The sequence below is a fragment of the Neltuma alba genome, unplaced genomic scaffold (assembly GCF_004799145.2).
Source record: "Neltuma alba isolate B1F8T4 unplaced genomic scaffold, ASM479914v2 tig00010294_pilon, whole genome shotgun sequence".
Classification (NCBI taxonomy): Eukaryota; Viridiplantae; Streptophyta; class Magnoliopsida; order Fabales; family Fabaceae; genus Neltuma; species Neltuma alba.
Window position 1 is genome coordinate 1,155,930 of NW_021635212.1, and position 24,502 is coordinate 1,180,431.

At 33.4% G+C, this 24,502-nt stretch overlaps 1 protein-coding gene and 1 pseudogene across 1 annotated transcript; both read left to right on the forward strand.

The window, feature by feature from the left end:
- The first annotated feature begins 295 nt into the window (after nucleotides 1–295).
- LOC114755542 (uncharacterized) lies at nucleotides 296–10,652 on the forward strand (annotated as a pseudogene).
- A 7,369-nt stretch (nucleotides 10,653–18,021) lies between these two features.
- Nucleotides 18,022–20,327, forward strand: LOC114755596 (receptor-like protein EIX1). The gene is made up of 2 exons (XM_028944480.1): nucleotides 18,022–20,268; nucleotides 20,295–20,327. The coding sequence occupies exons 1-2, from the start codon at nucleotides 18,022–18,024 to the stop codon at nucleotides 20,325–20,327; spliced, it is 2,280 nt and encodes a 759-aa protein (XP_028800313.1).
- The last annotated feature ends 4,175 nt before the right edge of the window (nucleotides 20,328–24,502 follow it).

Below are 24,502 nucleotides of genomic sequence, written 5' to 3' on the forward strand. Positions count from 1 at the left end.
AAATATTATTTTAATGAATATTTTCCCTTTTATATCGCCCCCCCCAAAAAAAAAACACCTATAGAATTTGGCATCTGTTTCCCTCTGCAAATTACTCTAGTGCCTATTGAGTGAAGGGGTTATTGTGGCCTGGAAATGAGGAGTCAACTGTATAAGGAAGAGGAGACTGAGATGCGAGTTTGCTAAGTTAACGAGTATGGCTTCTCCCGAGCCAAACGATGAAGATCGTATTGTAGAGCTAGTCGTGCGTGATGCCGCTGATTCGGCCGGCGATGCTGATGCTGATGCTGATGCTGATGCTGATGCTGATGCTGTTGCGGTTTCGGAGGACTTTGCCCCTTTGCTCGAGCAGCCTGAAAGACCCAGGATCAACATCTTCACCCTCCCTTATCCCCGAAGAAAATCCAGAGTAATTTTTAGTTTTTAGTTTTTTGGTCTTTTTCTGTTTGCCATCAAGTCGCCCTTCCAGATTTTAGTTTAGGAAGTTGAATTATACGGAACTTTGAGAATGTGACTGTCAACTTGGGGGGGGGGGGGAAGGACAATTTATTGAATTTTCATTTTCCCCGAATAATTCTTTGTGGTTAATTAGTTTGTTAGTGTATGATGAAGCATGATACGTCAGTTTTTGTGCAGATAATTTTGTGCGTAGATGATCTCCTTTGCCTTAAAAGTCTGGCCTAGACGATCTCTTCTCACGCTCTATTGATAGAATGATAGAAAAATATGTTTATTTGCTAGTGGAGAGTTATCTGCACGAATTTTAAATTTTAGAGAGGTTCATTTTGAAGTTTTTAGGGAGAGGGAACTTTATCAGCGCACAACTGAAAATTCAAGGGCGTTAAATTGAAATTTAACATGAAAGGGAAAAAATGACAGTGCATCCTTTGTGAAGTATGGCTCTGTCTTCAACAGCAGGTAGAATTCTTTATAGGATGACTGACCAATTGAGAAGATTGAGGGGAAAGGGGCTTTCAGAATATGGGTTTCCACAAATGAGTCGGATGAGTAATTAACTTCTAGCAAGTGACAAAAGGATTACAAAACTAGTTTCTTTCTACCTTGCTTGGGTCTATCCTATCAATTGCGTAGGATAAGGACAAAAACTAAACTTGCTTAGTAAATGACGTCTCTTTTTCCATCCTTTTTTCCTTTTCTTGGCCGCATGGTGATTTATCTCTTCAAATACAGTTACAACTCATAAACTACGAAATAAAACAACAGATATTAAACGGGAATTTTTCATTTGAAATGTTGTATTTGCTTTAGATGAATTAGTTTTGTCCTACAATTAGAAGAAAAGATTTGTTTTCAATATTGTCAAACAAATTTGAGAGAAGAAAATGAAGTGGATTTCTGGAATCAATATGGTTGCAGGATGAAGTAACAAGATTACTTGAGTCAGAGCCTTCTTCTTTGACCCATTTCATATTGTGGGTATGGAATGGATCTAGATACTCTGGTTTACTTTGTATGGTCCTTTCATCTACCACCTACTTTCTTATGGAAGTTCTTTCCAATATTTTTTCCGGTAAGTTCTTCAGTTCTGCTCTGTATTTTACTTTGCCAGATAGTAGCGTCTGTATAATTAACAAAAAAAGTGCAGATGAATGTAGCTGTTTTGGTTGCACTATCATAACTGTGCTAATGAAACATTAATGCATTTCTTTTAAAGAAAAAAGGGATACACAGACCTTTTATCATCATTTCATTTGCTGTTGCTTAGCACTATAGTTATTCAGTTGGTCTTCTTTTTGGCGTGAAGTTATTCAATCACTCTTAAGTACACATATATTTGAAATTTCTGAATATTGTTTTGCCATATTTCTCAATCATACTGCATCAATCCTTAAATATAGGGCAATTTCTAGAAGCTTTACTTGCCATGAAATATAGGGCAATGCATGGTGTTTGCAATGTTTCCCAATTATAACTTTCATTCATAATTACTTCATGTAATCAAGGAGAGTTGTTTTAAAGGAGTCAACTACTTAAATGTAAACATTTATTTCACTCGAGAGTAAAATTGGAAAGATATAAAATTTGTGAGAAGACTAAGTTTTTAACTAACAATTTTTTAGAACTGCAAAGTAGTTAACATTGTTTTATATTATGGACCGGAGGGAGTACCTCCTTTAGATGTGTTTGTGACGAGAACAGAAGGAATATCTTATCGTTGTTATCAGAAATTTAGTTATCATTGAAGAGAGTTCATCAAATTGCTTTTGTTGACTGAGTAATTACAGACATTTGCTTAGGTTTGGCACCTGTAAGGAAGGAAGTAGTGGGGAGTATATGTGTTTACATTAAATTTACACGAGGTCATGTTTCTAAATTGTCCGATATAAAATTTTAATAGGGATGGGTGCAAATTTAAGCCAAGAGGGTAGGTGCATGTAGTTTTAGCAAGCCTTAAGGAAAGTCGGTGTGATCTACTCATGCTAGATTTACATTCCAGGAAAACTTTTCATACTTTGTAGAAACTCAGTTTTTTTTCTTTTTTTTTTTTGGGGACATACTTTTCGAACTTCAAGATTCACCATTATCTTGATATAATCACTTTTCTTGTTTGTTCATTATTTTATTTTTTGAAATAAATTTTTGATTTGGCAGTTCAGGCAATTCCTTTATTTGAGGCTGCTTTCACAAGATGTACAGTTATGTTGGTGCTATCATATATATGGTTGAGAAGGGGTGAACAGCCGCTTTTTGCAACATCCCATGTTAGGAATATTTTGATTTCAAGAGCCCTTGTAGGCTGTTTATCTTTGTCAAGTTTTGTATATTGGTGAGTTTTCTTGTTTTATGATTTTTTTAAGTATTTTTGTAAGCATTTCATAGATTATTCTCGATACTTTTGCCTAATTTCTTCATTGAAGATCTTTTCACTACTTTTTTCCTTAACAGAAGTTATCATAGTTTTAGAATTTAGGATCATGGATTTTTTTATTGAATATTTTGAGTGTTCCACGGATGGGGGATGGCCTACCATAAAAAGCTCTTTGGTTTATACAAATACTGTAATTGCATTACTAGCCACCCAATGTGTTATCCAGTAAAAATATTTGTGAATGTTGCATTGGATTTGTATGTATCTTGTAACTCATAAGTATGAAATGGTAAAGGTCAGAGTCTAGGATGTAATTCTGTCTTAATGCTCCTTTAGAATTTAATTAGTTGTAAACTACTGTAATAACAAGAATTCTGTTCTTTTCAGTGTTCAGAGATTGCCTTTCTCTCAGGCTATTGTATTAAATTTAACAACTCCTATTATGGCATCAATTATGGCTAGGCTCTTTTTGCATGAGAAGTTGAAAATTGCAGATATTGCAGGTAAAATGTTTTAGTTCAGTTCTTAAGATCCAATGAGAAAAAATATGTAGATTTTCTGTGTGAAGAACCCAAAAAGTTATAGTTTGGTTGGATGATTTTTAGGTGGAATGACCATCTCCTCAGTTGGTTATCATTTTATGAGTGCTTGTTTCCATACGTGTTTTTTTCATTCTATATTCTTGGACTTGTTGTTATCAGATATTTCAAGCCATGCCCATGAATCGTTGCCCTTACTAACAATCCTAAAATTGCACTCGTTAAGCCTTGAAAGTCTTAACTTTCTCTTTGGTTGGGGTCTGTCTATTTTCTTTCTATCTCTGTATTTTATATGCAAAGAGGAATCATAACTATTATGTAAGCAACAATAAGATATTTTATATAAACATAGCCATTATTGCAGAGGAAAAAATTGTACTAGAAAATTCTGAATCAGTATGCGACTGCCGAGAACAACTAGACACTTGGTTTGAATAAGATATATAGTAATTGTTAGATGAGTCTTGGGCCTTGGCCCATATTTATGCTTAACCTAGTTCTAAGTTTTCTTTGTTTAGTGGTTGTTAGTTGTTCAAACTTTATTAATTGTTATTATTTCCAATGTACTTACTGCTTTGTTTATTCTGTTTGACTTTGAGAGTGAATCATTTATTGCTAACTGTTATGGTCCTCCCTATATGTACCCATCTCTTTTTCTTCAGTCAATATAGAGAAATACAGAAATCTTTTTTTTCCTGCAGTAATGATTGATTATTTATTGTCATTATTTCAGGCCTTGCTTGCAGTTTCTTTGGTGTGCTCTTCTTTTTCCACGAAATGCTTGCTACACAAGGTAGAGCGGCTTTCACTCTCAGTCTGGTGGATGTATCGTTTTTTTGTATGATTTATGAATTTGAATATTTGTTGTTCCTTTATGTTATAGTTGGTTTGCACAATTTAGATTTATGAACGTACTGGGTGAGAATGTCCTAGACTTTGAGAATGCTGAGATCTATTAGTTTATCTAGTTCTAATCAAGTTTTTCATGTTTTTATTTATTTCTAATAATTGAGAGGAATAATCTGCGTTTTATTTTTTGATGATTCGGTAAGAACTGTAATTCAGCTTAACTACTCTTTCTATTTTTTGAATTTCAGGACAGTTAGCTAAAGCTGAGGAAGAAAGTAATGCAAATTATAAAGGAGGTCATATATTTGCATTATTGCTTGGTCTCGTTTCATCAATTACTGGTGGAAGCAGCTACTATAAGGGCTGCAGCAAAAGCTTCTGATCAGCCATTGTAAGACCATAAAGTTGTTTGCTGGTATAAGCTTGTCATTATTATTTTCCTGGATGTTTATGCTCTGACTCACAAGCTTTTTGGGTGCTAGAAGAGGATGCGAAACCCTTTACCCCTCAGCAAAATGTCAAAATCCGACAAACTCATTGCCAAGCTATTAACTTTATGCCTTATTTTTCTTCATTCTTAGTTTTATTTTCATTGCCGTTCTTATTGTGGGCAGTGTCCTAGGATGGCCTAAAACTTTGTTCTAAATTCTTTTGATTTATAGTTTACAATTCATTTAGAATCCTTCAGGATATATATGGAACACTAGATTATGGGGAAAATCTCTCTGATACTGCTTGTGGGTTAGGCTAGCAATGGTCCTGCTGCTCAAGTCCAAGACACGTGATGGGATTACAGGGGATAAATAAAAGCAAGACTTTAAAACCATCTAATCCCTAAAAATCTGCAATGTGATGATCTAGACAGAAAAAAAAAGTTAAAAATTTAAATCATCAAACAGCATAATTGCGGGAATAATATGTCATTAAGATATACTTAATTTGGAAAGGTCAAGATTCATGGGCACGTTAGGCAACAGGAATGCTAACCTGCTAGGCTTTTAGGTTGTAGCCTGGATAGATAGAATACTTCTTTGGACAGAAAAAAATAGAGCTTGTGATTGTTGCACTGTTGCAGTATTTCGTAGTGGAAAAAGGGAATGAAACTATACAAACAGGGGGCTTGTTATTTCTTAGCAAGAGTCAGAGCTATGGTACTTTGGCATTGAAAATAAATCCAAGTTAATTTGCTATAGTGATAACTTGCCAAGATTCACTTATTTGATAACTTTGGAGTCAAACCATATACAGCACGCAATGTCTGGTATGGCGGATTTTGGTATGCATGTGCTAACCATGTTCCACAGATATGCCGACAAATTAGAATTTGTTACGCTGCAGTGCAATTCTTGTGACTCCAAATTGACGTTGGAAAGAAAAAAATTTGCTCTTTAATGTAGGGTAGATAGGAGCACATTTGATTGTAAAAATTGTTTCATGTCTTGTCTACCGAAAGAGACACTAATATTTAGTGAAATTGGAACTAATTGAGTAATTTAGAGAGAGTTTTTATTAGTTCTCTAACCTGTGAAATTCTGCCTTCTTCCAGGGTAACTGTCCTTGCATTTAGCATGCTGGCTAGCCCATTGATGGCCATATGTACATTCTTCTTTGAGGTAAAGTCATGGTGCATTTAAGCTACTATTTCTGGGACAGTGCTGTGGTATACTACCACCAAGCCTCTGGTAATCTACAATAGGTGGATGCTGGTAATAAATAATTGGTAACCGGGGAAAAAAAGAAAAGCAGATTCCATGAAATGTCTGGTTTATTTTCCTCCATTATTATGCCAACATTTCTAATTCATCATTTGTTATAGCTTTTTTACAATCTATTCTATAACCTTTTGCTCTCAGGTATAATTTTTTATCTGGATAATTCCTGAATGGTGCTTTACATCAAATATATTCCCTCTTTAAATGCCTTAAATGGATGAATAAAAGTTATTTCAGTAACCGTGGAGGACAAATAGATTATTTCATGAGTTTCTAGCAAATGATTGATCGTTGATGCGCAGACAAAAGTTTAATTTATATGTCAAAGTTCTAAAGCACTATAGTTTTTTGAGTACCATGACCTACTTTATATGACATATGAAAAGGAACGATGAATATAGGTGAGAAATGAACATTAAAGAATTCACAAATGGTTGTAATGCTAATCCAAATATCCACCATTCAGATGAATATAATACTTAGATTTCGGTCATCCTTTCTGCAAGTTATTAGGCGTTCATAGAAGGCATCTCAAGAACCTTCCCCCTGGAATGATGTTTGTCGACTTCTAACTACCACATAAGTAATTTGGTGCCACTGCAGATACAAAAGCTTCTAACTAATTAAATAATTCCTCTTAGAATGCCAATCACTGGCAAAAGAAAAATTTTCATCGTAACTTCAGCAAAATCTGAACAATGACGCTAGTTGTTACTTTTGCTGCGCTATTAATTTGTATTGATTTTTTTGCTGTTTACACACAATTTTAGCTACTTAAATTATAGGATCATAGGCTCTCATGATATGATGCATTCATAAATTATGGTAATCCACGGAATATTTAATACATCATAGCACATTCATTTGTTCATTACTGAGAATATAGAAAAATGTGGTTTCTGAAGTGTCTTTGCAATCACCTTTGCCCTGGCATTGGCCACCTACCTTTAGGATGCATCAGATGTGGTTTGGTCTAGCTGGTTATTGTCAGCATTTCATTTATTTTCACCAAAATTCTCAGCCATGATTAATCTGTGTCATCTCTCTTGTGAGCTTCGTTGATACTTCGACAAAATAAGACCATCTTGTTGGTGCAGGATTTTGTGCTCCCAGGATTTCAGTCAATTATACTCATGCTTGTACTTAGTATTCTCGCCTTCTTTGCCGAGGTACTATTCTAGGCTATATTATGATCCTACTTTTTCCACCCCACAAAATTGTAATAGAGAGAGTCAGTGAGTTTCTTAACAGGCTCATCATGCTTATTAATAATTGACTGCATAGAATTTTTTGTTTCTTTGGGGATCATCAGTTAAGGGAAAGTGAGATATTAGGAGCAAAAAGAAGCACTGTGTTACTCTAATGTATTTCACTTTTTGATCTTTTTATCGAACAATCATATTACTTGTGTTCTTTTTCTAATATATACTTTTTGTATAAAATCTTGTAACTTCCTTGCTGTGCTCGAGGGATATGTAAAACATTGTTCTCTGTGGAATACATTTTTAACAATGTTGTTCTTAGTTCACATTATATTATGACATTTGTTGGAGAACTACCTGTGTAGTAATTATCAATTTCATGAAGTCAGAGAAAGAAGTGACCAGCTGTTTCTTCGTTTGAAGTGACTCAATATTGCATCATTTGCCATTTATCCAAGTCGTAGGATGTGTTTCATAGACAAGCATGATTATTGCGTTCTAAAAATATTCATGTATGAATGGTCTAAAATAGCCCCCCTGTATCATATTGCTATAATAACAACCTAAATTTAAGGCACCCTAAGTTATGGCTAGCCAATTAAAAGTAGGGAATGAAAGATTCTTGCTGAACAGCCATCAGAATAGGATACTAGCATTTTGACCATCCCACTTGTTTGGTTGAAAGGTGACATGGAACTTTTCCTGTATCTGAAAGCATTGTTTGCATTGAGCACCACAAGTAGAACAGGAAAGACAAGCTGAATTCAGAACGAAATAGAATACATCAGTATACATGCCCTTCCTTGGTGCTTCCTGCTCACTTCTTTATAGTTTATGAGTTCTGCTTTTCTTGACATGATACAATGTTAAAGGAAACTGAATACAGATAGTCAAAATAGATATTAATTTAGTGGTTCAAGAAGGGGGACTGTGGATTCACATTTTGCATTCTTGATGCCTTTAAAAATGGTGGTAATCGAACCATAGAGAACAGAGATCGGAGAAGGACTTCTTTGTGTGCCTGAATAGTTGTTTTTATTTATTTTCATAATTCCATATGATCAATTTAGGCTGGGTGTGCATTGCATGGAACCAAAAGAATCAGTTCTGTTGATTAGGTCTTATGAATAATGTGACTTGTTATAGATTTTATATTCTATATTGATCGTTATAGATTTAATATTTTATATTGATTGTCCTTGCAACGAGAAGAAGAAGCCTTATCTTGCTAGAGAGGGTTGGCTACATGTCGCATGGTACCACTATGCTCTATCAACAATATTGATTGTTCTTAAATAAAAAGAATTTTAGCCTTAAAATTGATTATTGGGCATGATACTTTTAACATCATAAGTGCCTATGTCCCTCAAGTAGGAAAAAGAGCACATCTGAATGAAAGGTTTTGGGAAGACTTAGAGGGTTTGGTGCGTGGAATTCCACAAGAGGAAAATATTTTCATTCGTGGGCTCCAGAATGGTCATGTTAGGAAGGAGGCAAGACAATATGTGGTAGCCTATAGTGATTTTGGCTGTGAGGAGCTTAATGAAGGACAATCCACTCTTGGCTTTTCAGAGCATATGTGATTTTTAAAGATTGTTAACACTTGCTTTAAGAAAAGATAGGAGCATTTAATCACATATAAGAGTGGGGCCTCAAGATCAGAAATCTTCCTCTTTTTGGTAAAGAATCAAGATAGAAGGCTCTATAAAGACTGCATGAGATTTGGACCAAGTCAGATTTATTGAGGATGAAGAACGAAATGCTTTGGTCACTGAAGGTATTATGGACATGTGGGAGGGCTATTTCTACAAACTTTTCTAGGACAGATTGGGGTTGACTGGAGATGTGGAAGATTTAACAATCCATGAAACTGAATAGAATCTAGCTTTTCACTGCAGAATTCGAGCTGGAGAAGTCAAAGAAGCTATTATGAAAACAGACAATAGTGAAGCCATTGGAACCTGATTTTATCCCTAATGAGGTGTGGAAGTGCCCAGGAGAAAAGGGTATTTTATGGCTCACTACGCTTTGTAATGAGATATTAAGGTCAAAGAAAATGCCAAATGGTGGAGGAGAAGTATCCAAAACTGTGCAAACTACTAAGGGATAATACTTATGAGCCATGCTAGGAAATTATGGTAAACAGCGCTAGAGCATAGATTAAGAAATGAAACATGGCTCTGAGAGAACCAATTTGGATTTATGCCACTAACTGTCATGATATCAATTATTGAATAATGTATTGTTACGAGTCTCACGTGAAAAATGGGACTTGTAAGTGGGGGTTTTCCTACCTAATGGACTAATAACCATGGTGTTTCATTGTCTGCTAAGTTGGGAGGTTGAAGTAGTTTCTTGTAGTAAAAAGGAACAATGCTTTTCTTTGACGATATACTCTTTCTTCAATTACACCTTTTCTCCATGTTCAAACTCTATCTGCTCTTTGCTGTTGAATTATCCTTTGCTCATAGATCTCTTGCAGGTATTGTTAGCGCGTGGACTGCAACTTGAGAGGACTGGGAAAATTGTCAATGTCCTATACTTGGAGGTGTGCTAGTTATACTGCTGGTTGTCACTTCTGTTATGTTCTTCACTATAATATAGAAGTGTTTCTTCTTGCTTGAACTTTGAAATTATAACTACTCCAACGGAAAACTTACTATTTGTTCTTTCCTTCATGTCATCTCCCACAGTAAAGCGAGGAAGTAACTCTCATGCCCTATCGCGCCATTACATTTAATTGCTTATGGTTAATGGGGGAAACCAGAGCACCCATAATCCTATTAAACATTCCCCATCGGGTATAATGGACAAATGTAATGCAAGTTTTGATCCTCTGCGATGGTATTGTGATGTTGTGGTACTAGAATTGAGAGCGTACAAGACCTATTTCATTTATTTATACGCACGCTAATGTTCTCTCTCTACTGCCTCTTGCTCTCAGCAGTACATGCCATGAATTATTTATTATGGAGGATCTGGACTGATGTTATGCTGGGGGAAGTTGTTCTATCAATTATCCCAACTCTCTTTAGTATGTGCCTTCATCAATAAGATTGTTTGGGAAAAGAATTATAAAATTGCGAAACAAAATGAATTGAAATTGTATTTAGAACTAAAACAAATTCTTCAACTAGCTCCTACATTTAGGATTACGGGTGGTGTTCATTCGCTCTTCATTTTATAATCTATGTATCTCCGTCACTAAGTACTGCTTGCTTGCCTTGTTAATTCCTTGGTTTCAGACTTGAAAACCTGTTCTGGTGATTGATATAAGCAACCCTTTTCTTTTATTTCAGGTAGAACTATCACAAATGTGGAGGCTTGCTTTTTCAAGAGTGGTCTCGTCTTTCGGTCAGGTTATTGGATTCTCACTGGTTATTGCTTCTGTATGTTGGACTTTGTATTTGGGACCAGATAAAGAGTTGGAATGATATATTTAATTCAGTTATTTGTTGGGATTTGCTCCTAATTGGTTGCTGTCATTTGTTGTTTTGGATTTGGGATCCGCTAAATTTGAGGATGGTAATCATGAGTGAATTTTACTATATTTTGAAAGAGAAAAAAAGAGCAAAACAAAAACTTATATTTGTGCAAAAAAACGAGGGGAAAAAAAGAAGAAAATTTACTCAATGTCACCATGTCCAACTTCCCTAAGTCCAAATCGGCAGCATTTTATGGATAATATTCATTTTCTTTATGTAAAGGAAATATTACTTAATTGGCTAATATGTATTTCGTTTTTGTCAAATTAGAATAGATTTTCTTTTTTTTTCTTCCTCCTGAAAGGTATTTGCCTTCCATGGGTTATAGGATACGAAGCATTATTATTATCATTTTTTTGGGTACACAGGTATTCTTTTATTAGAAGTAATTTTATTTGAGACGTTGTTGGACACTAAATGTAGACATTTTTCTTGATGGGAATTTGAATCTTAATTTATCTTGTTATAAGAAACTAGCATGTTCTGTTTAGATCAAGCCCTATTAGTGGATATGAAGCATCATAAGTATTATACATATAGATTCACCCAAAAAAAAAAAAAGCATTATACATATAGAATTAAGAGTATAGGTAAAATCGGGCTGGCTCATTTTAACAGGTGAGTTGCGTTGGATGGGAAAAAAAAATCCAAATAATTTTTTAATATTTTTTAATTTCAAAATTTGAATCATATAAATAACTCATAAACAACTCACTTAACTATGGTGTTGTGTTGTCACTATAGTGTTTAATTTGGTGAGTGGGTTTATATTTATGTGAGTGCAAGATACATCATTTTGCTCACCTGGGTTTCACAATTTCCAAATGTGAGGCTAATTAAAATAATGTTCATACTTTAAATTTAGTTATAAGCAATAAACAATTACAAAAATATCTCCTGGCTGATTTGTCAGTTTTGTACAAATTTGAAAGTACGAGGAAACAAAACTGAACAAAATCTAAAAATCGAAAGAAGCCAAATGGAGATGATTACAATTCTAAATACATAACATTTAACAAAAAAATTATAATTTTATGATTATTAAAAATTACAATGATTGATGATACTGAAATAAGAGGCACTCAGAGACAACAGCATTAATATGACAACCTTCCAACGGAGATGTTCGGACGAAGATGCTTCTCATCGAATGTGGTTAAGGACGTCGACATCTCAAATCTGTCACTTTTCACTTCGATCTAGAGAAAGAAACGAAAAAGGAGGGCGGTGACTTGAAATAGAGTGGTGGAACAGAAGCTGGTGGTGGTGGTGGGGATGATGATGATGAAGAATAGGTGGAGGAAGATGGTGGAGGTAAGTGGAGGAAGATGGTGGAGGTAAATGGAGGAAGAAGAATGATGATATTTATGGGGAGCAATGAGATGATGAAAGGTAAAATTAGAATATTCAAAAAAATAATAGGGACAAATTAGTCAAAATTAACACGTTACTTTTGAAATATTGAATAGTACTTAAAAAGTATTTCAAGATTCTGGATTGTTGCCAACAAATATGATAGTTTATAAAAAAAAAATACTTTGTCTAGTTCTAAACATAAAACTTATTTTGTAATATAATTTATATTATAAAATGTGTCTTGTATTTAAGATCAGAAAAGTATCATCATCACATATCTTACTCAACGAGTCAAATGTGAAAACTGAGGCCATCCTAGAGTCTCAGGAAGATGTGATGTTTAGGCAAAGAAATCACACAAGCCCGTTGGGGAATCTCAGGAAGATATGATCTTTAATCAAAGAAATCAGAGAGCGAGTGGAAGTCAATGACGGTGAGTGGATCTGATCTTACAAGAACCAAATTGCAAAAGAGAAAAAAAAGAGTAAGGAATTAAAGAAGAATATAAGTACATCACACTTTCAAAATCCAACAACTCCATAGCGACACCGGGAGAGAAGGATGAGAGATTGAGGTCTAGAAAGAAAACCCTTGGTCACACCACAAAACTTGTACTTCTGTAGCCTTACCGTCCTGCTAAACACCACATAATAACAAAACCATTAATTGACACGGGACAGTACATAGCTTCAAGAATTCATGGAGACGAAGGCCTATGAGGGAGAAGGAAGAAGATGAAGAGAGGAATGGATGAAGGAAGAACCCATAACCCATCTGCTATATATAATCAGAGAGGTGCATTGAAGTCTGCTCAGACTTGTGATGAAGCGTTATTAGGAGATCCTACACTGTACGAAGATCTGCTGCAGATATGGAATCAGAACGCAGAACGAACAAGGACATAATTATCTGTTCGTCTCTGTCACTTATTTTAGGCTTGTTCTGGGCGTACAGTGAAGAAGCTGAAGAAGAAAAAGACGAAGGTGACGAAGCTGATCAGACCCAGAGTCACATTAGGCTTGATCATTGGTCCAATTCTCCAACATTGAAAAAGCACACGCACACACACATATATATATTTATATGTGTGTGTGTAATATACACTGCTTGACGTTGTTCAAATTTACTCTTAAATCCCGTTTGGTATCAAGTATTAAGAATGAGGGGTAGTGATTGAAATTAGAATTGAAAAATCTTATTAAAAGAATATTTAGCATGAGAGATTTCTTATTACATGAGATTATTACTCATGCTAAATACTTTTTTAATTATTTTTTTCAATTACAATCTCAGTCCATGTCTCTTATTTTTAATGCTTTGTATCAAACGGATCTTAAAGTATTCTGCAATTCAAGTCTACTCTTAAATTATCTTTTTAGTAGTAATTTAACTTTACTTTTAACCTTTAAAAAGTCTGTTAAGTGAAGATACATCTATTTGAAAGTATCTTTTGAAAGTATTTTGTAAGTTAATTTTTTGGTGGAATTCTTTTTCCTGAAAGTATTTTGTAAGTTAATTTTCTATCACTCCTTTTTTATATTTTCAGGACTCATTTTTCATATTTTTGGTATTTATCTTTGAAGAAGCTAAATAAGAAGACGACGACGATGACTCGAGAGTCACTTGTAGACTTCATCATTGGTCCAACTCCAAACACTCAGAAAATTATTTATAAGTACATAATATATACACAGCTTGACGTTATTCAAATTTACTCTCAAAGTATTCTGCAATTCTTTAGTAACAATTTAACTTCTCTTTTAACTCTTAAAAAGTCTGGTAAGTGGAGGCATATCTAATATTCGAAAGTATCTTTTCAGTAACACTTAACAACTTAAATTAATTTTTTGCTACAATTTTTTCTTAAAGTATTTTGTAAGTTAATTTTTTATCACTCCTTTTTTTTAAATATACTTTTAGTACTCATTTTTCATAATGTTAGTATTCATCTTTGACATTTTTAATTATAATAAGTTTTTCAATTGTTTCAGTAGTCATCTTAAATATTTTCTATACCTATCTTTCATGTTTTCAAGATAAGGAAAAATTAAAACTGCTTCTAAAAAATATATTTTAAAAACAAAATTTGATCACAAAACATTTTAAAATGCTAAACACATATGAAAAAATATTTCAAAATGACAAATAAACTTTAACTCATTCATAAATTGAGTTATCTTTGAAGAATAAAATATTAGTGACTCCAATTATACTAAAATGGATTTGAGTTTGCCACAAATTTTGCTTGACAGAGTTGTAAAATTGTGTTTTAATATCCCTCATCACTGCAGTTAAAATGTTAACAACAATATAATATATCACGTAAAGGCAAATATTACTTCAATATGGGCTTGTGTGCGCGTGTGTGTGTGTTGTTTTAATCCAATCAGATTATATTTTCTTTTTTTTCCTCCTAAAATTGAGTTGGCCCATTTTAATGAGAGAGTTGGGTTGTGAAAAAATCAACCCAAACAATGGTTTTTGTAATTATGAATTTAACCCATCAGTTAAATAGGCTAAGGCGTTGGCCCAAAAAGAAAAAGCTAACTCATTTAACTATGAATTCCAAAAGATTTGGCATGCCAGCGTGTTGTATTCGTGAGTTTTGAATGTTGTGAATGCAAGACATATCATTTTGCCACACAGGTTTCACATTTTTCAATTGTGAAAATTTTCATAATTTAACTTTATTTATAAACAGTTACAAAAACATCCCATATATAATTCGAAAGAAACCAATTCAAAATTCATAATTTCATTAACTTGCTATAGATTTTTAGTTTATATTAGGGTTGAAGAACTCGAGAGGCATGTGAACACATTGACTTGTGAAGCTTGAGAGAGGAGCAGCATCCTCCTATTTTCCTCCTTTGAAATTTAGAATCACCAAATAAAAGATAGTCAGGAATTAGATGTCAGGAAAGAATAAAGCAATAAATAAATGGCAGTTCCATCATTAGGTGTCTAGAGAAGTTAGAATTAGATGTATATGAACTATGTGCTTAGATAATAATAGAAATAGTACTACCCGAGTCTTAATATAAGATCTAGTTAACTAATTTGAAGAGATTAAAGAATTTAGTTAAGTTAATTATTTGTTATAAATAAGTGTTGTCTTTTATAGAGTACCCTTGCTAATCATGTGTATTAGCTAAAATTATTATTTGATGAAACTTTTAACATGCGTAACTATTATGGGGCTTATTTTGGAAAAAAATGAATAAATATGAAAAACAAAGTGAATTGAGATCTTATATTTAGAACCAAATTGAAAGTTAAACAAGCTCTTATAATAAGAAATTAAAAAAAAAAAGATAATTTGTTTTTTAAAAAAAAGAAGAGGAATTCAATAGTGCTACCTCATTTTAATCAAAGAAATCATAATGGAGGACATAAGAGTCTGTTTGGTACCGGGAAATGAAAGGGAAGAGAGGGAAGAAAAAATTTTAAAGAGCTTGTTTTAAAAAATTAAAGAAGTTGGGTTAAAATTTTCTAATTAATTTTTCTTGTTCTTTTATCTTATATTTTCATATCAAAATTTTATAACCCACTTCTTTAATTTTTTTAAAACAAGCTCATTAAAATTTTCCCTTTCTTTCTTTTCTCTCATACCAAACAGACCCTAACTTGCTACAGATCTGAATCAAAACATCACGGTAACCAACAATTCTAGTTCTAAATGATTTGAGAATGTAAAAAAAAAATAGTTAAAGTAGTTATCTATAATAATAAATGAGCGTAGGTTTTTCTAAAATACCTTTAATAATCATGTGTATTTGAACTACTTTTTGATAGAACTCCTTAACATCTATAATCAACAGAAATATTTTAGAATGAAAATTATAACTTTGGAATACAAAGTAAATTGAGGTTTTTTATTTAAAATTAAAGTGAATTTCTTGTCTACCTATTAGAATAAAATAAAAATAGAATTTTGAATAATGCTTGTGCAGAAGTAACAAATATTGGGTACACTAGTCTCATAAGGATTTTATGATTGGAAAGTCTGATGGGGTTGTATGTGATGAACTTTCTTGAAGAAGAAATGAAAGAGGTCTAGTAAAGTATTCTCCACATGTTTGGTTACTGCTTTGGTTAATCAACTTTGGCGGATCCAATTATGTAGAAAATGAAGTTAATTTGACAAAATTGGCAACACCTCACTTTCATCAAAGGAAATTGTGAAAAGAAGGTTAATTAAAAACTCTTCAGTGGATCCCACCAAGGTGCATGAATGACGGAAATTCATAACAGCAATTGAAGTATGGATCAATTAGGTTTTTCTCTTCCATCTCTAATTTAAGAGAAGAACTTCACATACCAATCATATCCAGAAGTGGGTTCCACCAATTAATGCACAGAATTAAGTGTGAACCTGTGACTTGAGAGAAGCAGACGAAAACTCTACAATCTAAATAAAGTGATTGACTGTGATTTGAGGCAAAGACTAGGGGGAAAAAAATACAAAGACTGTACAAAAGGAGGAAAGCTTGAGAAAGAGTAAGCTATACAAATATTTCTTCTATTTTTGAGAATTAACGTAAATTATCTTAAATTTTGCTAAAATATATACAAACATTCATTTTATTTTTAAATGCAAATTAAAAAAATTATGTACTATCTATTGTACTTAATATAAAGCCACATAAATAATTTGAGAATGTTAAGAAAATTAGTTAAAGTAGTTATTTGTAATAACTCTCCTAAAATACTTTTAGTAATCATATGCATTAGAACTACCTTTTGATGGAACTTCTTAACATGTATAATCAACAGAAATATTTTAGAGGGAAAATTATAACTTTGGAATACAAAGTGAATTGAAGTCTTATATTTAAAATCAAAGTGAATTTCTTGTCTACCTGTTAGAATAAAATAAATATAGAATTTTGAATTATGCTTGTGCAGAACTACCAAATATTGGGTGCACTAGTCTCATAAGGATTTTATGATTGGAAAGTCTGATGGGGTTGTATGTGAGGAACTTTCTTGGAGAAGAAATGAAAGAGGCCTAGTAAAGTATTCTCCGTATGTTTGGTTACTGCTTTGGTTAATCAACTGTGGTGGATCCAATTATGTAGAAAATGAAGTTAATTTGACAGAATTGGCAACACCTCACTTTCACCAAAGGAAATTGTGAAAAGAAGGTTAATTAAAAACTCTTCAGTGGATCCCACCAAGGTGCATGAATGCCGGAAATTCATAATAGCAATTGAAGTATGGATCAATTAGGTTTTTCTCTTCCATCTCTAATTTAAGAGAAGAACTTCACATACCAATCATATCCAGAAGTGGGTTCCACCAATTAATGCACAGAATTAAGTGTGAACCTGTGACTTGAGAGAAGCAGACGAAAACTCTACAATCTAAATAAAGTGATTGACTGTGATTTGAGGCAAAGACTAGGGGGGGAAAAAAAGGTTGGAAGACTTGAAAAGAAGGGGGGTTAGAAGACTTTTGGGAAGGAAAAAAAATACAAAGACTGTACAAAAGGAGGAAAGCTTGAGAAAGAGTAAGCTATACAAATATTTCTCCTATTTTTGAGAATTAACGTAAATTATCTTAAATTTTGCTAAAATAGATACAAACATTCATTTTATTTTTAAGTGCAAATTAAATCGTGTAACTTCCTTCAATTTGTTTTTTTTCCCCTCCTAGCCACTTGCAAAATTAACTTCTGCTGACAATGGAAAGAATCTTAAAAAACATTTAGAACAAGTCCATGCATTTTATCTTTCGTTTTTTTGGAATTTTTTTATACATTTCAAAATTAAAGAGAAATTTGTGATAGAAAAATATTGAAGGAAAAATTCAAGCAATTCTTTTTAAAAAAATTTAGTGAGGTTTGTCTCAAATTTTCTATAAAGAAACCAAATATATATTTTCACAAAATTCAAAAAAAAAATTCATGTAATCCCCCCTGCAATTAAAATGCTAAACATCAACTTCACCACCAGATGTATATAAACATAACATAGCTAGAGATATTTAACAAGCCTTCAAAAAACCGTTTTCATCCTTGCTTCGTCTCTTGATCAAACCACTACCATGATGATGCTTCGTTTTACATCACAAATCTCTCTTATTTTGTTGGTGTTACTATGTGCAGTGACATTCAACAGAATCTTTTGCTGCCATGAAAGGGATCGAAGTTTACTATTAATCTTCAAACAAGGCGTTGTAGATCCTTCTTCTCGCCTCTCCTCTTGGTCAACTCAACAAGATTGCTGTGAATGGCATGGAGTTTTATGTGATCTCAGCACCAGAAGAGTCACAAATCTTTTTCTGCAAAACCAATTTCAGAATGGTTCAGAATCCTTGGGAGGTGAAATCAACTTACCTTCATTACTTGAACTTGAATTTCTGCAAACACTGGACTTGAGCTTCAATGATTTTCAACGTATAAGCATGCCATCGATCAATACTTCTGCTCTTGTTCATAGTCATTTACCTGCAAATTTTTCCAAGCTTTATTTCCTGAGATTATCACACAATGATCATCTTCGCATCGATAATCTTCACTGGCTTTCCCGACTTCCTTCCTTGACCAGTCTCGATCTCAGTGGCATTCATCTTCCTATGGAAAAGAATTGGGTTCAATCATTAGCTTCACTACATCTGGAGAGATTATACCTGCGTGATTGTCAGTTGACCAGCTTCATTCTGTCTATTGAGAATGCCAATTTTAGCTCACTCTTATTTCTCGATCTTGGTCTAAATGATTTTAGACATGGATTGCCTAAATGGTTGTTTAATCTTAGTAGTGACCTCTATTATATTGATCTCAGACAATGTAATGTAAGAGGTCAAATTCCAGATTTTTCGGCGTACCGAAACCTGCATATCTTAGAACTATCAAACAACACACTCACAGGATCAATACCAGATTGGTTAGGCCAGCTTGCTCGCTTAACTGGCCTTAATCTATCTATGAACTGGTTTCATAGTTCCATTCCTTCCAGTCTCGGAAACTTATCAACTTTATCATATTTAGATATTAGCTTTAACCAATTGAGCGGGACGCTTCCAAAAGCCCTGGAGCAAACCTATGTGATATTGGGTTTGTCACACAACTCAATTGGAGGAGATATATCAAACTTGTTGCTGACCAGTGATTTTGTACTTATGTCATATAATAAGTTTGAAGGACAGCTTCCTCGTATATCATCTAATGTCATCGCTTTGGATTTGGCTTACAACTCTTTCTCTGGATCTTTATCCTCTCTTTTATGTCACACTGAGAGTGACATAAATTCCTTGTTGTATTTGGACACATCCAATAATTTTCTGAGTGAAGAACTTCCAGCTTGTTGGAGCAACTGGCCACGCTTGTCTTACATCTACTTAGGGAGTAATAAGTTGGCTGGTGAAGTTCCTCCATCCATGGGTTCATCATTGCTTAAGCTTAGGTCTCTAGATTTACATAATAATAGCTTTTCTGGAGACATACCATGGACTTTTCAGACATGTACATCTCTGGTGCTGATCAACCTGGAAGGAAACAACTTTGCTGGAACTATACCAATATGGATGCAGCAAAGTGTAGCAGTTTTAAAACTGAGATCCAATCAATTCGTAGGCAATATTCCACCAGAGATATGTAATCTGTCTAATTTAATTGTGTTGGATGTTGCAAATAACAAACTTTCTGGATCCATTCCTTCGTGTCTACACAACTTAACAAGCTTGGTTTCAGGACTTCTCAATAATGCTTTAATCAGTGAAGGTGCAGATCTGCCTGTGTGGGTTAACTACCCAACTCCATATGAATTCAAAATTGATTTGAATACAAAAGGTCAAGAATTAAAGTATGAAAAGAACCTAAAACTTGTGCGGAGCATTGACCTCTCATCTAATAAGCTGTCTGGAGAAATTCCTGTACAGTTGTTTGGACTCAACATGTTGCAATCGTTGAACTTGTCTTATAATCATTTGACAGGAGGGATATCAGAGAGGATTGGGGAGATGAAATTTCTTGAGTCTCTTGATTTCTCCCACAACAGTCTTCATGGCAATATTCCTCAAAGCTTGTCCACTTTGTCTTTTCTAAGTGTTTTGAATCTGTCATATAATTATTTCATTGGACAAATTCCACTCGGGACACAGCTTCAAAGTTTTGATGTATGGAGTTACACTGGGAATCCTGAACTTTGTGGTGCTCCTCTTCAAAAGAAATGCACAATAGAAAGAAACCCAAATAATACAATACAACTACTTGAAGGGAATGACGATGACACTTTTCTAAAGTCATTGTATCTTGGGATGGGAGTTGGATTTGCAGTTGGATTCTGGACAGTTTGTGGTTCTCTGTTCTTCAATAGAGCATGGAGGCATACTTGTTTCCGGTTCTTTGAGGTCATAGCCGGTCAAATCTACACCTCAGTGGCCACAAAGCTTCGGAGATTATTCTCTTTATGGGAATAAGTTATAGGTAAAGGTCAATTGTAAACTATTTTTTTTCTTTATTTAATTTAAGGTGTTCTTATATTATATAACACACACACACACACACATATATATATATAGTTTTCTTGTTTCTGAACATTTTATCATTGTTGTAACGATTTCCTCTTTCTGTTTGTTACTTGTTAATAGACCAATTGCATGACATTGTCTATGTAATGCCATGAGTTGGATTACTCATCAGTTCAGAACCTCTGCTCTCCTCTTTCCATCCTCTTTCTTTCTCTTTTTTTTTTTTTTTATAACTATTGGATTAACATATTTCAATAGTTTAAATTTTAATTTTTATAAACTATTTATAGAAAAATTTTAAAAATATTTAGTGCATTTACAAGCCATTAGATTTAAATTTTTATAGAATTTGTAATTTATTATTTATTTCTATAATTTAATATTTTAATAATAGTTTTCAAAAGATTTAAATCTCAACTGTTAAAATATTAATCCAATGGTTAGAAAAAGAAGACGGAAAAAAAGGATGGAAAGGAAAAAGAAAAGGTTTTGAACCAAATTTCTTGTCTGATTTTAACAGTGTTTTTTTTTTTTAAGAAAAAAGTTTAGGTGAATTGAGTCCAAATGTTTATTAAGACTAGGACACGTTTTTGTTTAATAGTGTGATTTTGTTTAAGCTTATGTTGCTATTTATGGTATTGTTTGCTACTTCTATGATTTTGAGGCCCAAAAAAAAAAAGTGAGTGTGGTTTTAACGAATGAAACAAGGATTGCTGTGTATTTTTTTTAGTTCTAAAGTACATATTTTGGATTAAATTACCCTTTGTAACATTGATAACTCTCTATTTTTAATATATTGAAAGAATATTTTGAGTGATTTTTGGAGAGTTATCAATAAGATTTTGGATGATTTAAAGGAGATTTGAAAAGAAATTAATTGTGAGCATTATTTGAAGGATTTTCTTGTAAGTACCTTAATTTGGAATTAATAAAAATAATTTATACTAAGTTTAACATTTAGTTGATTTTATCTTATCTTATTTTAATTTCTTAGCGTTTATTCCTTTCTCTTTTATTTTCTGTTTCAGTTTTTTCCTTTTATTTGTTTTATTTTATTTTCCCTCCTCCCTCAGCTTTCACGCAACGCACCGTTTGGAGTCAAAGGGAGCTTGGAACAATGAGGAGCACGAGCTGATTGTGGAAGGCTGGACGCAGCGTTTTGGAAGAGACGGGTTCTGTTTTGAAAGGGGAGGCCGCCGAATGAGTGAAGGGGGCTGGTTCTCGTTAGAGGAACACAGGACGGCGCCGAACTCTTGTGGAAGAAGGGAAGCGTACCGTTCTTTTGCTGGAGCTCGACGGAGACAAGCAAGGAAGAGCTGGTGGATCATCTTCATCTGAAAGGCGCCGTGCTGGTTCGAACAAAGGCAGCTGGTTCTAGTTCAAGGGAGAGAAAAGCTGGTTCTGGGTTGAAAGAAAGGAGCCGAACTGGTGTAGTGAGGCTGTGTTTTCGACATTGTTCGGATCATCTTCTCTGCTGGTGGCCAACTGATTCTGCAGGAAAATGGCGACAGCAAGGAGCTTGAGAGGACGAGTTCAGGCGAAGGATTGAGGAGAGGAGATCACTAGCAGTGTTCTGTTTTTTTTTTTTTTTCTCCTTTAATTTCGGTTATGAATTTTGAATCTGAATTTTATTGTTGCTGAGACTGATTATATTCATGTGTAGCTAATTTTCTTTACAGCCCAGGGAACTATGAACTTGTTAGTAGGTTGACCTTTGTTTTCACTGAATTGGGAATACTTGATGTTAAAGTTTGGTTACTTAATATTGTTCTTTATTTGTGAATTTCACCGTTAATTGTGAATTTGAGAATTAAAATTTTTCTTGACAAAGGAGGTTTTTAATTAAACTCTTAGATTAAGTAATATGAGATTGGATGATAATTTAATTTGTGATTAGGATAAAAATATACCTAATTGCCCCCTATAATTGTTGACAAGTGAGACCAAATTGTTTAGCCTCTTAGTAATTGTGTGTGAGATTACATAATTAATTTTAGGGCTGCACATAGGCAGGGCTAAACAGGGTAAGCCCTTGCCTGATACCCAGCCCGGAAGATGAGCAACCTAAAAGATGAGCAAGCTGCGTTTTGTAGCCCGTACCTGGCCCTGCTCAGTAGAAACCCTAACCATTTTGGGCAGGGTAAGGGTGGGTTGGGCAAGGTAGGCTTTTCTGCCTAGCTTAATGACACCATACCCTATATAATATGTAGAAAAAAAATTCAATTATCGTGTTTTGAGACAAATGAGAAGAAAAAAAATTATTACGAATAAGTCTATCACTCATATATATATATATATATATATAAGGACTATGTAGTCTTGTTCTTCAGCTTTCGATTTCTTATGGGAGGTAAAAAATATATATATTTAATAATTAGAACATTTAATAATTACGCTAAATCAATAGTTTGATTTCTTAGTTTATTCATATAGTTGGCGAATTCTTATAATCATGTGAAAGCACAAAATTTGAAAGATGGTTTTTTTTTTTTGTTTTAAAAAATTGATGTAAGAGAAACAGAATAAAATTTGACTTAGAATAATTTAGCATACTGAATCTTATATTTTGATATTTAGCTCTTTTATATAATTATAATTTTTATGTTTCTTTCATTTTTTTCTAATTTTACCTAATTTTTTTGCCAAAATAAAAGAGATCATTGTCTAAAATAATATTATCTTATATATATAATTGTATATTTTTTCGGGTATGGCCAAATGGGCAAGCCGAGCAGCATACCCTGCCCGCTATCCTGCCCTACCTGTGAATCAGCCCGATTTGAAGATGCTTATTTTTGCTTGGGCAACTTTTTATTGGGCTGGGTTGGGCGTTTTTCTTACAAGCTCGGGCAGGCTTATTGGGCATGTGAGCCTCATGCACACCCCTAAGTAATTTAAGAGAGGGTTATAGGTGGACCGACAGGCATTTGTAGCTAATTGAACTCTAGATTAATAAAATTAACATTAAGGCTAATCAATTCAATGAAACAAGGTTTGAGAAGCTAGCAAGGGATTAGTAACTCTAGGTTATTCTATTTAATATTTGCTCTAGTAATCTTGAGAAAGCTTTGTTTTGTTTTGTTTTAATCTCTTTTCACTTAATTTCATTAAATCCTGATTTTCTCAACTTATGAAACAAGAATTTTTATTGCCTAATCACTGTTAACTGGTTCTCTGTGAGATCGACCTTGATTTGTCACTATCTATTTTTGTGACCTATACACTTGCGGTGCATCTTAATATTTGGTAGCATCAAACATCCAGCATTTTATGTAGAAAATATACATGACGTAGTTGGGCCATTTAAAAGTTAAGGTTATAAGGCATTGTTCTATGTCATGGCTTGTATTTATATGTTTGACTAGTTGATAACCTTGCGCATATTATATTTGAGATGTGATTTGTTACCGAGATTTCCCAACTCATCCCATTTTTCCATGTCCAAATATAGGAGCAACCTCTTCAAAAGAAAAGGGCAAAGTGGTTGAAGATGGAAGAAGGTGGAGGCATTTTGTGAACTTTAATTTTGATGAATATATGTATATATATATATGATCTGTGTATGTATATTATTTTGGAAGCTATTATAAGCTCTATAATTTATTATATCTGAAATGTTGACTGGGTTGTGATCTACCCATTCAAATACAATTTGAACATAATATTTCATATTTAAAACTTTTAACTGATAGATTTTAAATAATAAAATTATTTTTTTTAAAAATGACAGTTAAGATATTGTCTTTATTTTAAATTTTTGTAACCATTAAAATAATTTTTTAAAAAAGATTAAAATAAATAACATAAATCTGAACTATTCAGATTATATCTAGATGGTCTAGATTGGTGATAAGAACTGAAACTCTATCCGTAATAAAACTATTCTCCATGTTTGGTTATTGCTTTGGCTAATAAACTTTGGGGGATGTAATTCCGTCAAAAAGTTAAGTTTGACAAAATTGGCAACATCTCTATTCACACCCTTATCATTTTAAATGGCTAGCTTTTTATATTCTCTTTCCCTCTCTATATGCATAAATATATGAATGTACGT

Excerpts from the sequence above, each read along its gene's own strand:
- LOC114755596 (XM_028944480.1), top strand. The coding sequence starts at position 18,022 with ATGATGATGCTTCGTTTTACATCACAAATCTCTCTTATTTTGTTGGTG. Across the intron at positions 20,269-20,294 it reads TTGCAGTTGGATTCTGGACA|AGCATGGAGGCATACTTGTT; the intron begins GTTTGTGGTTCT and ends GTTCTTCAATAG.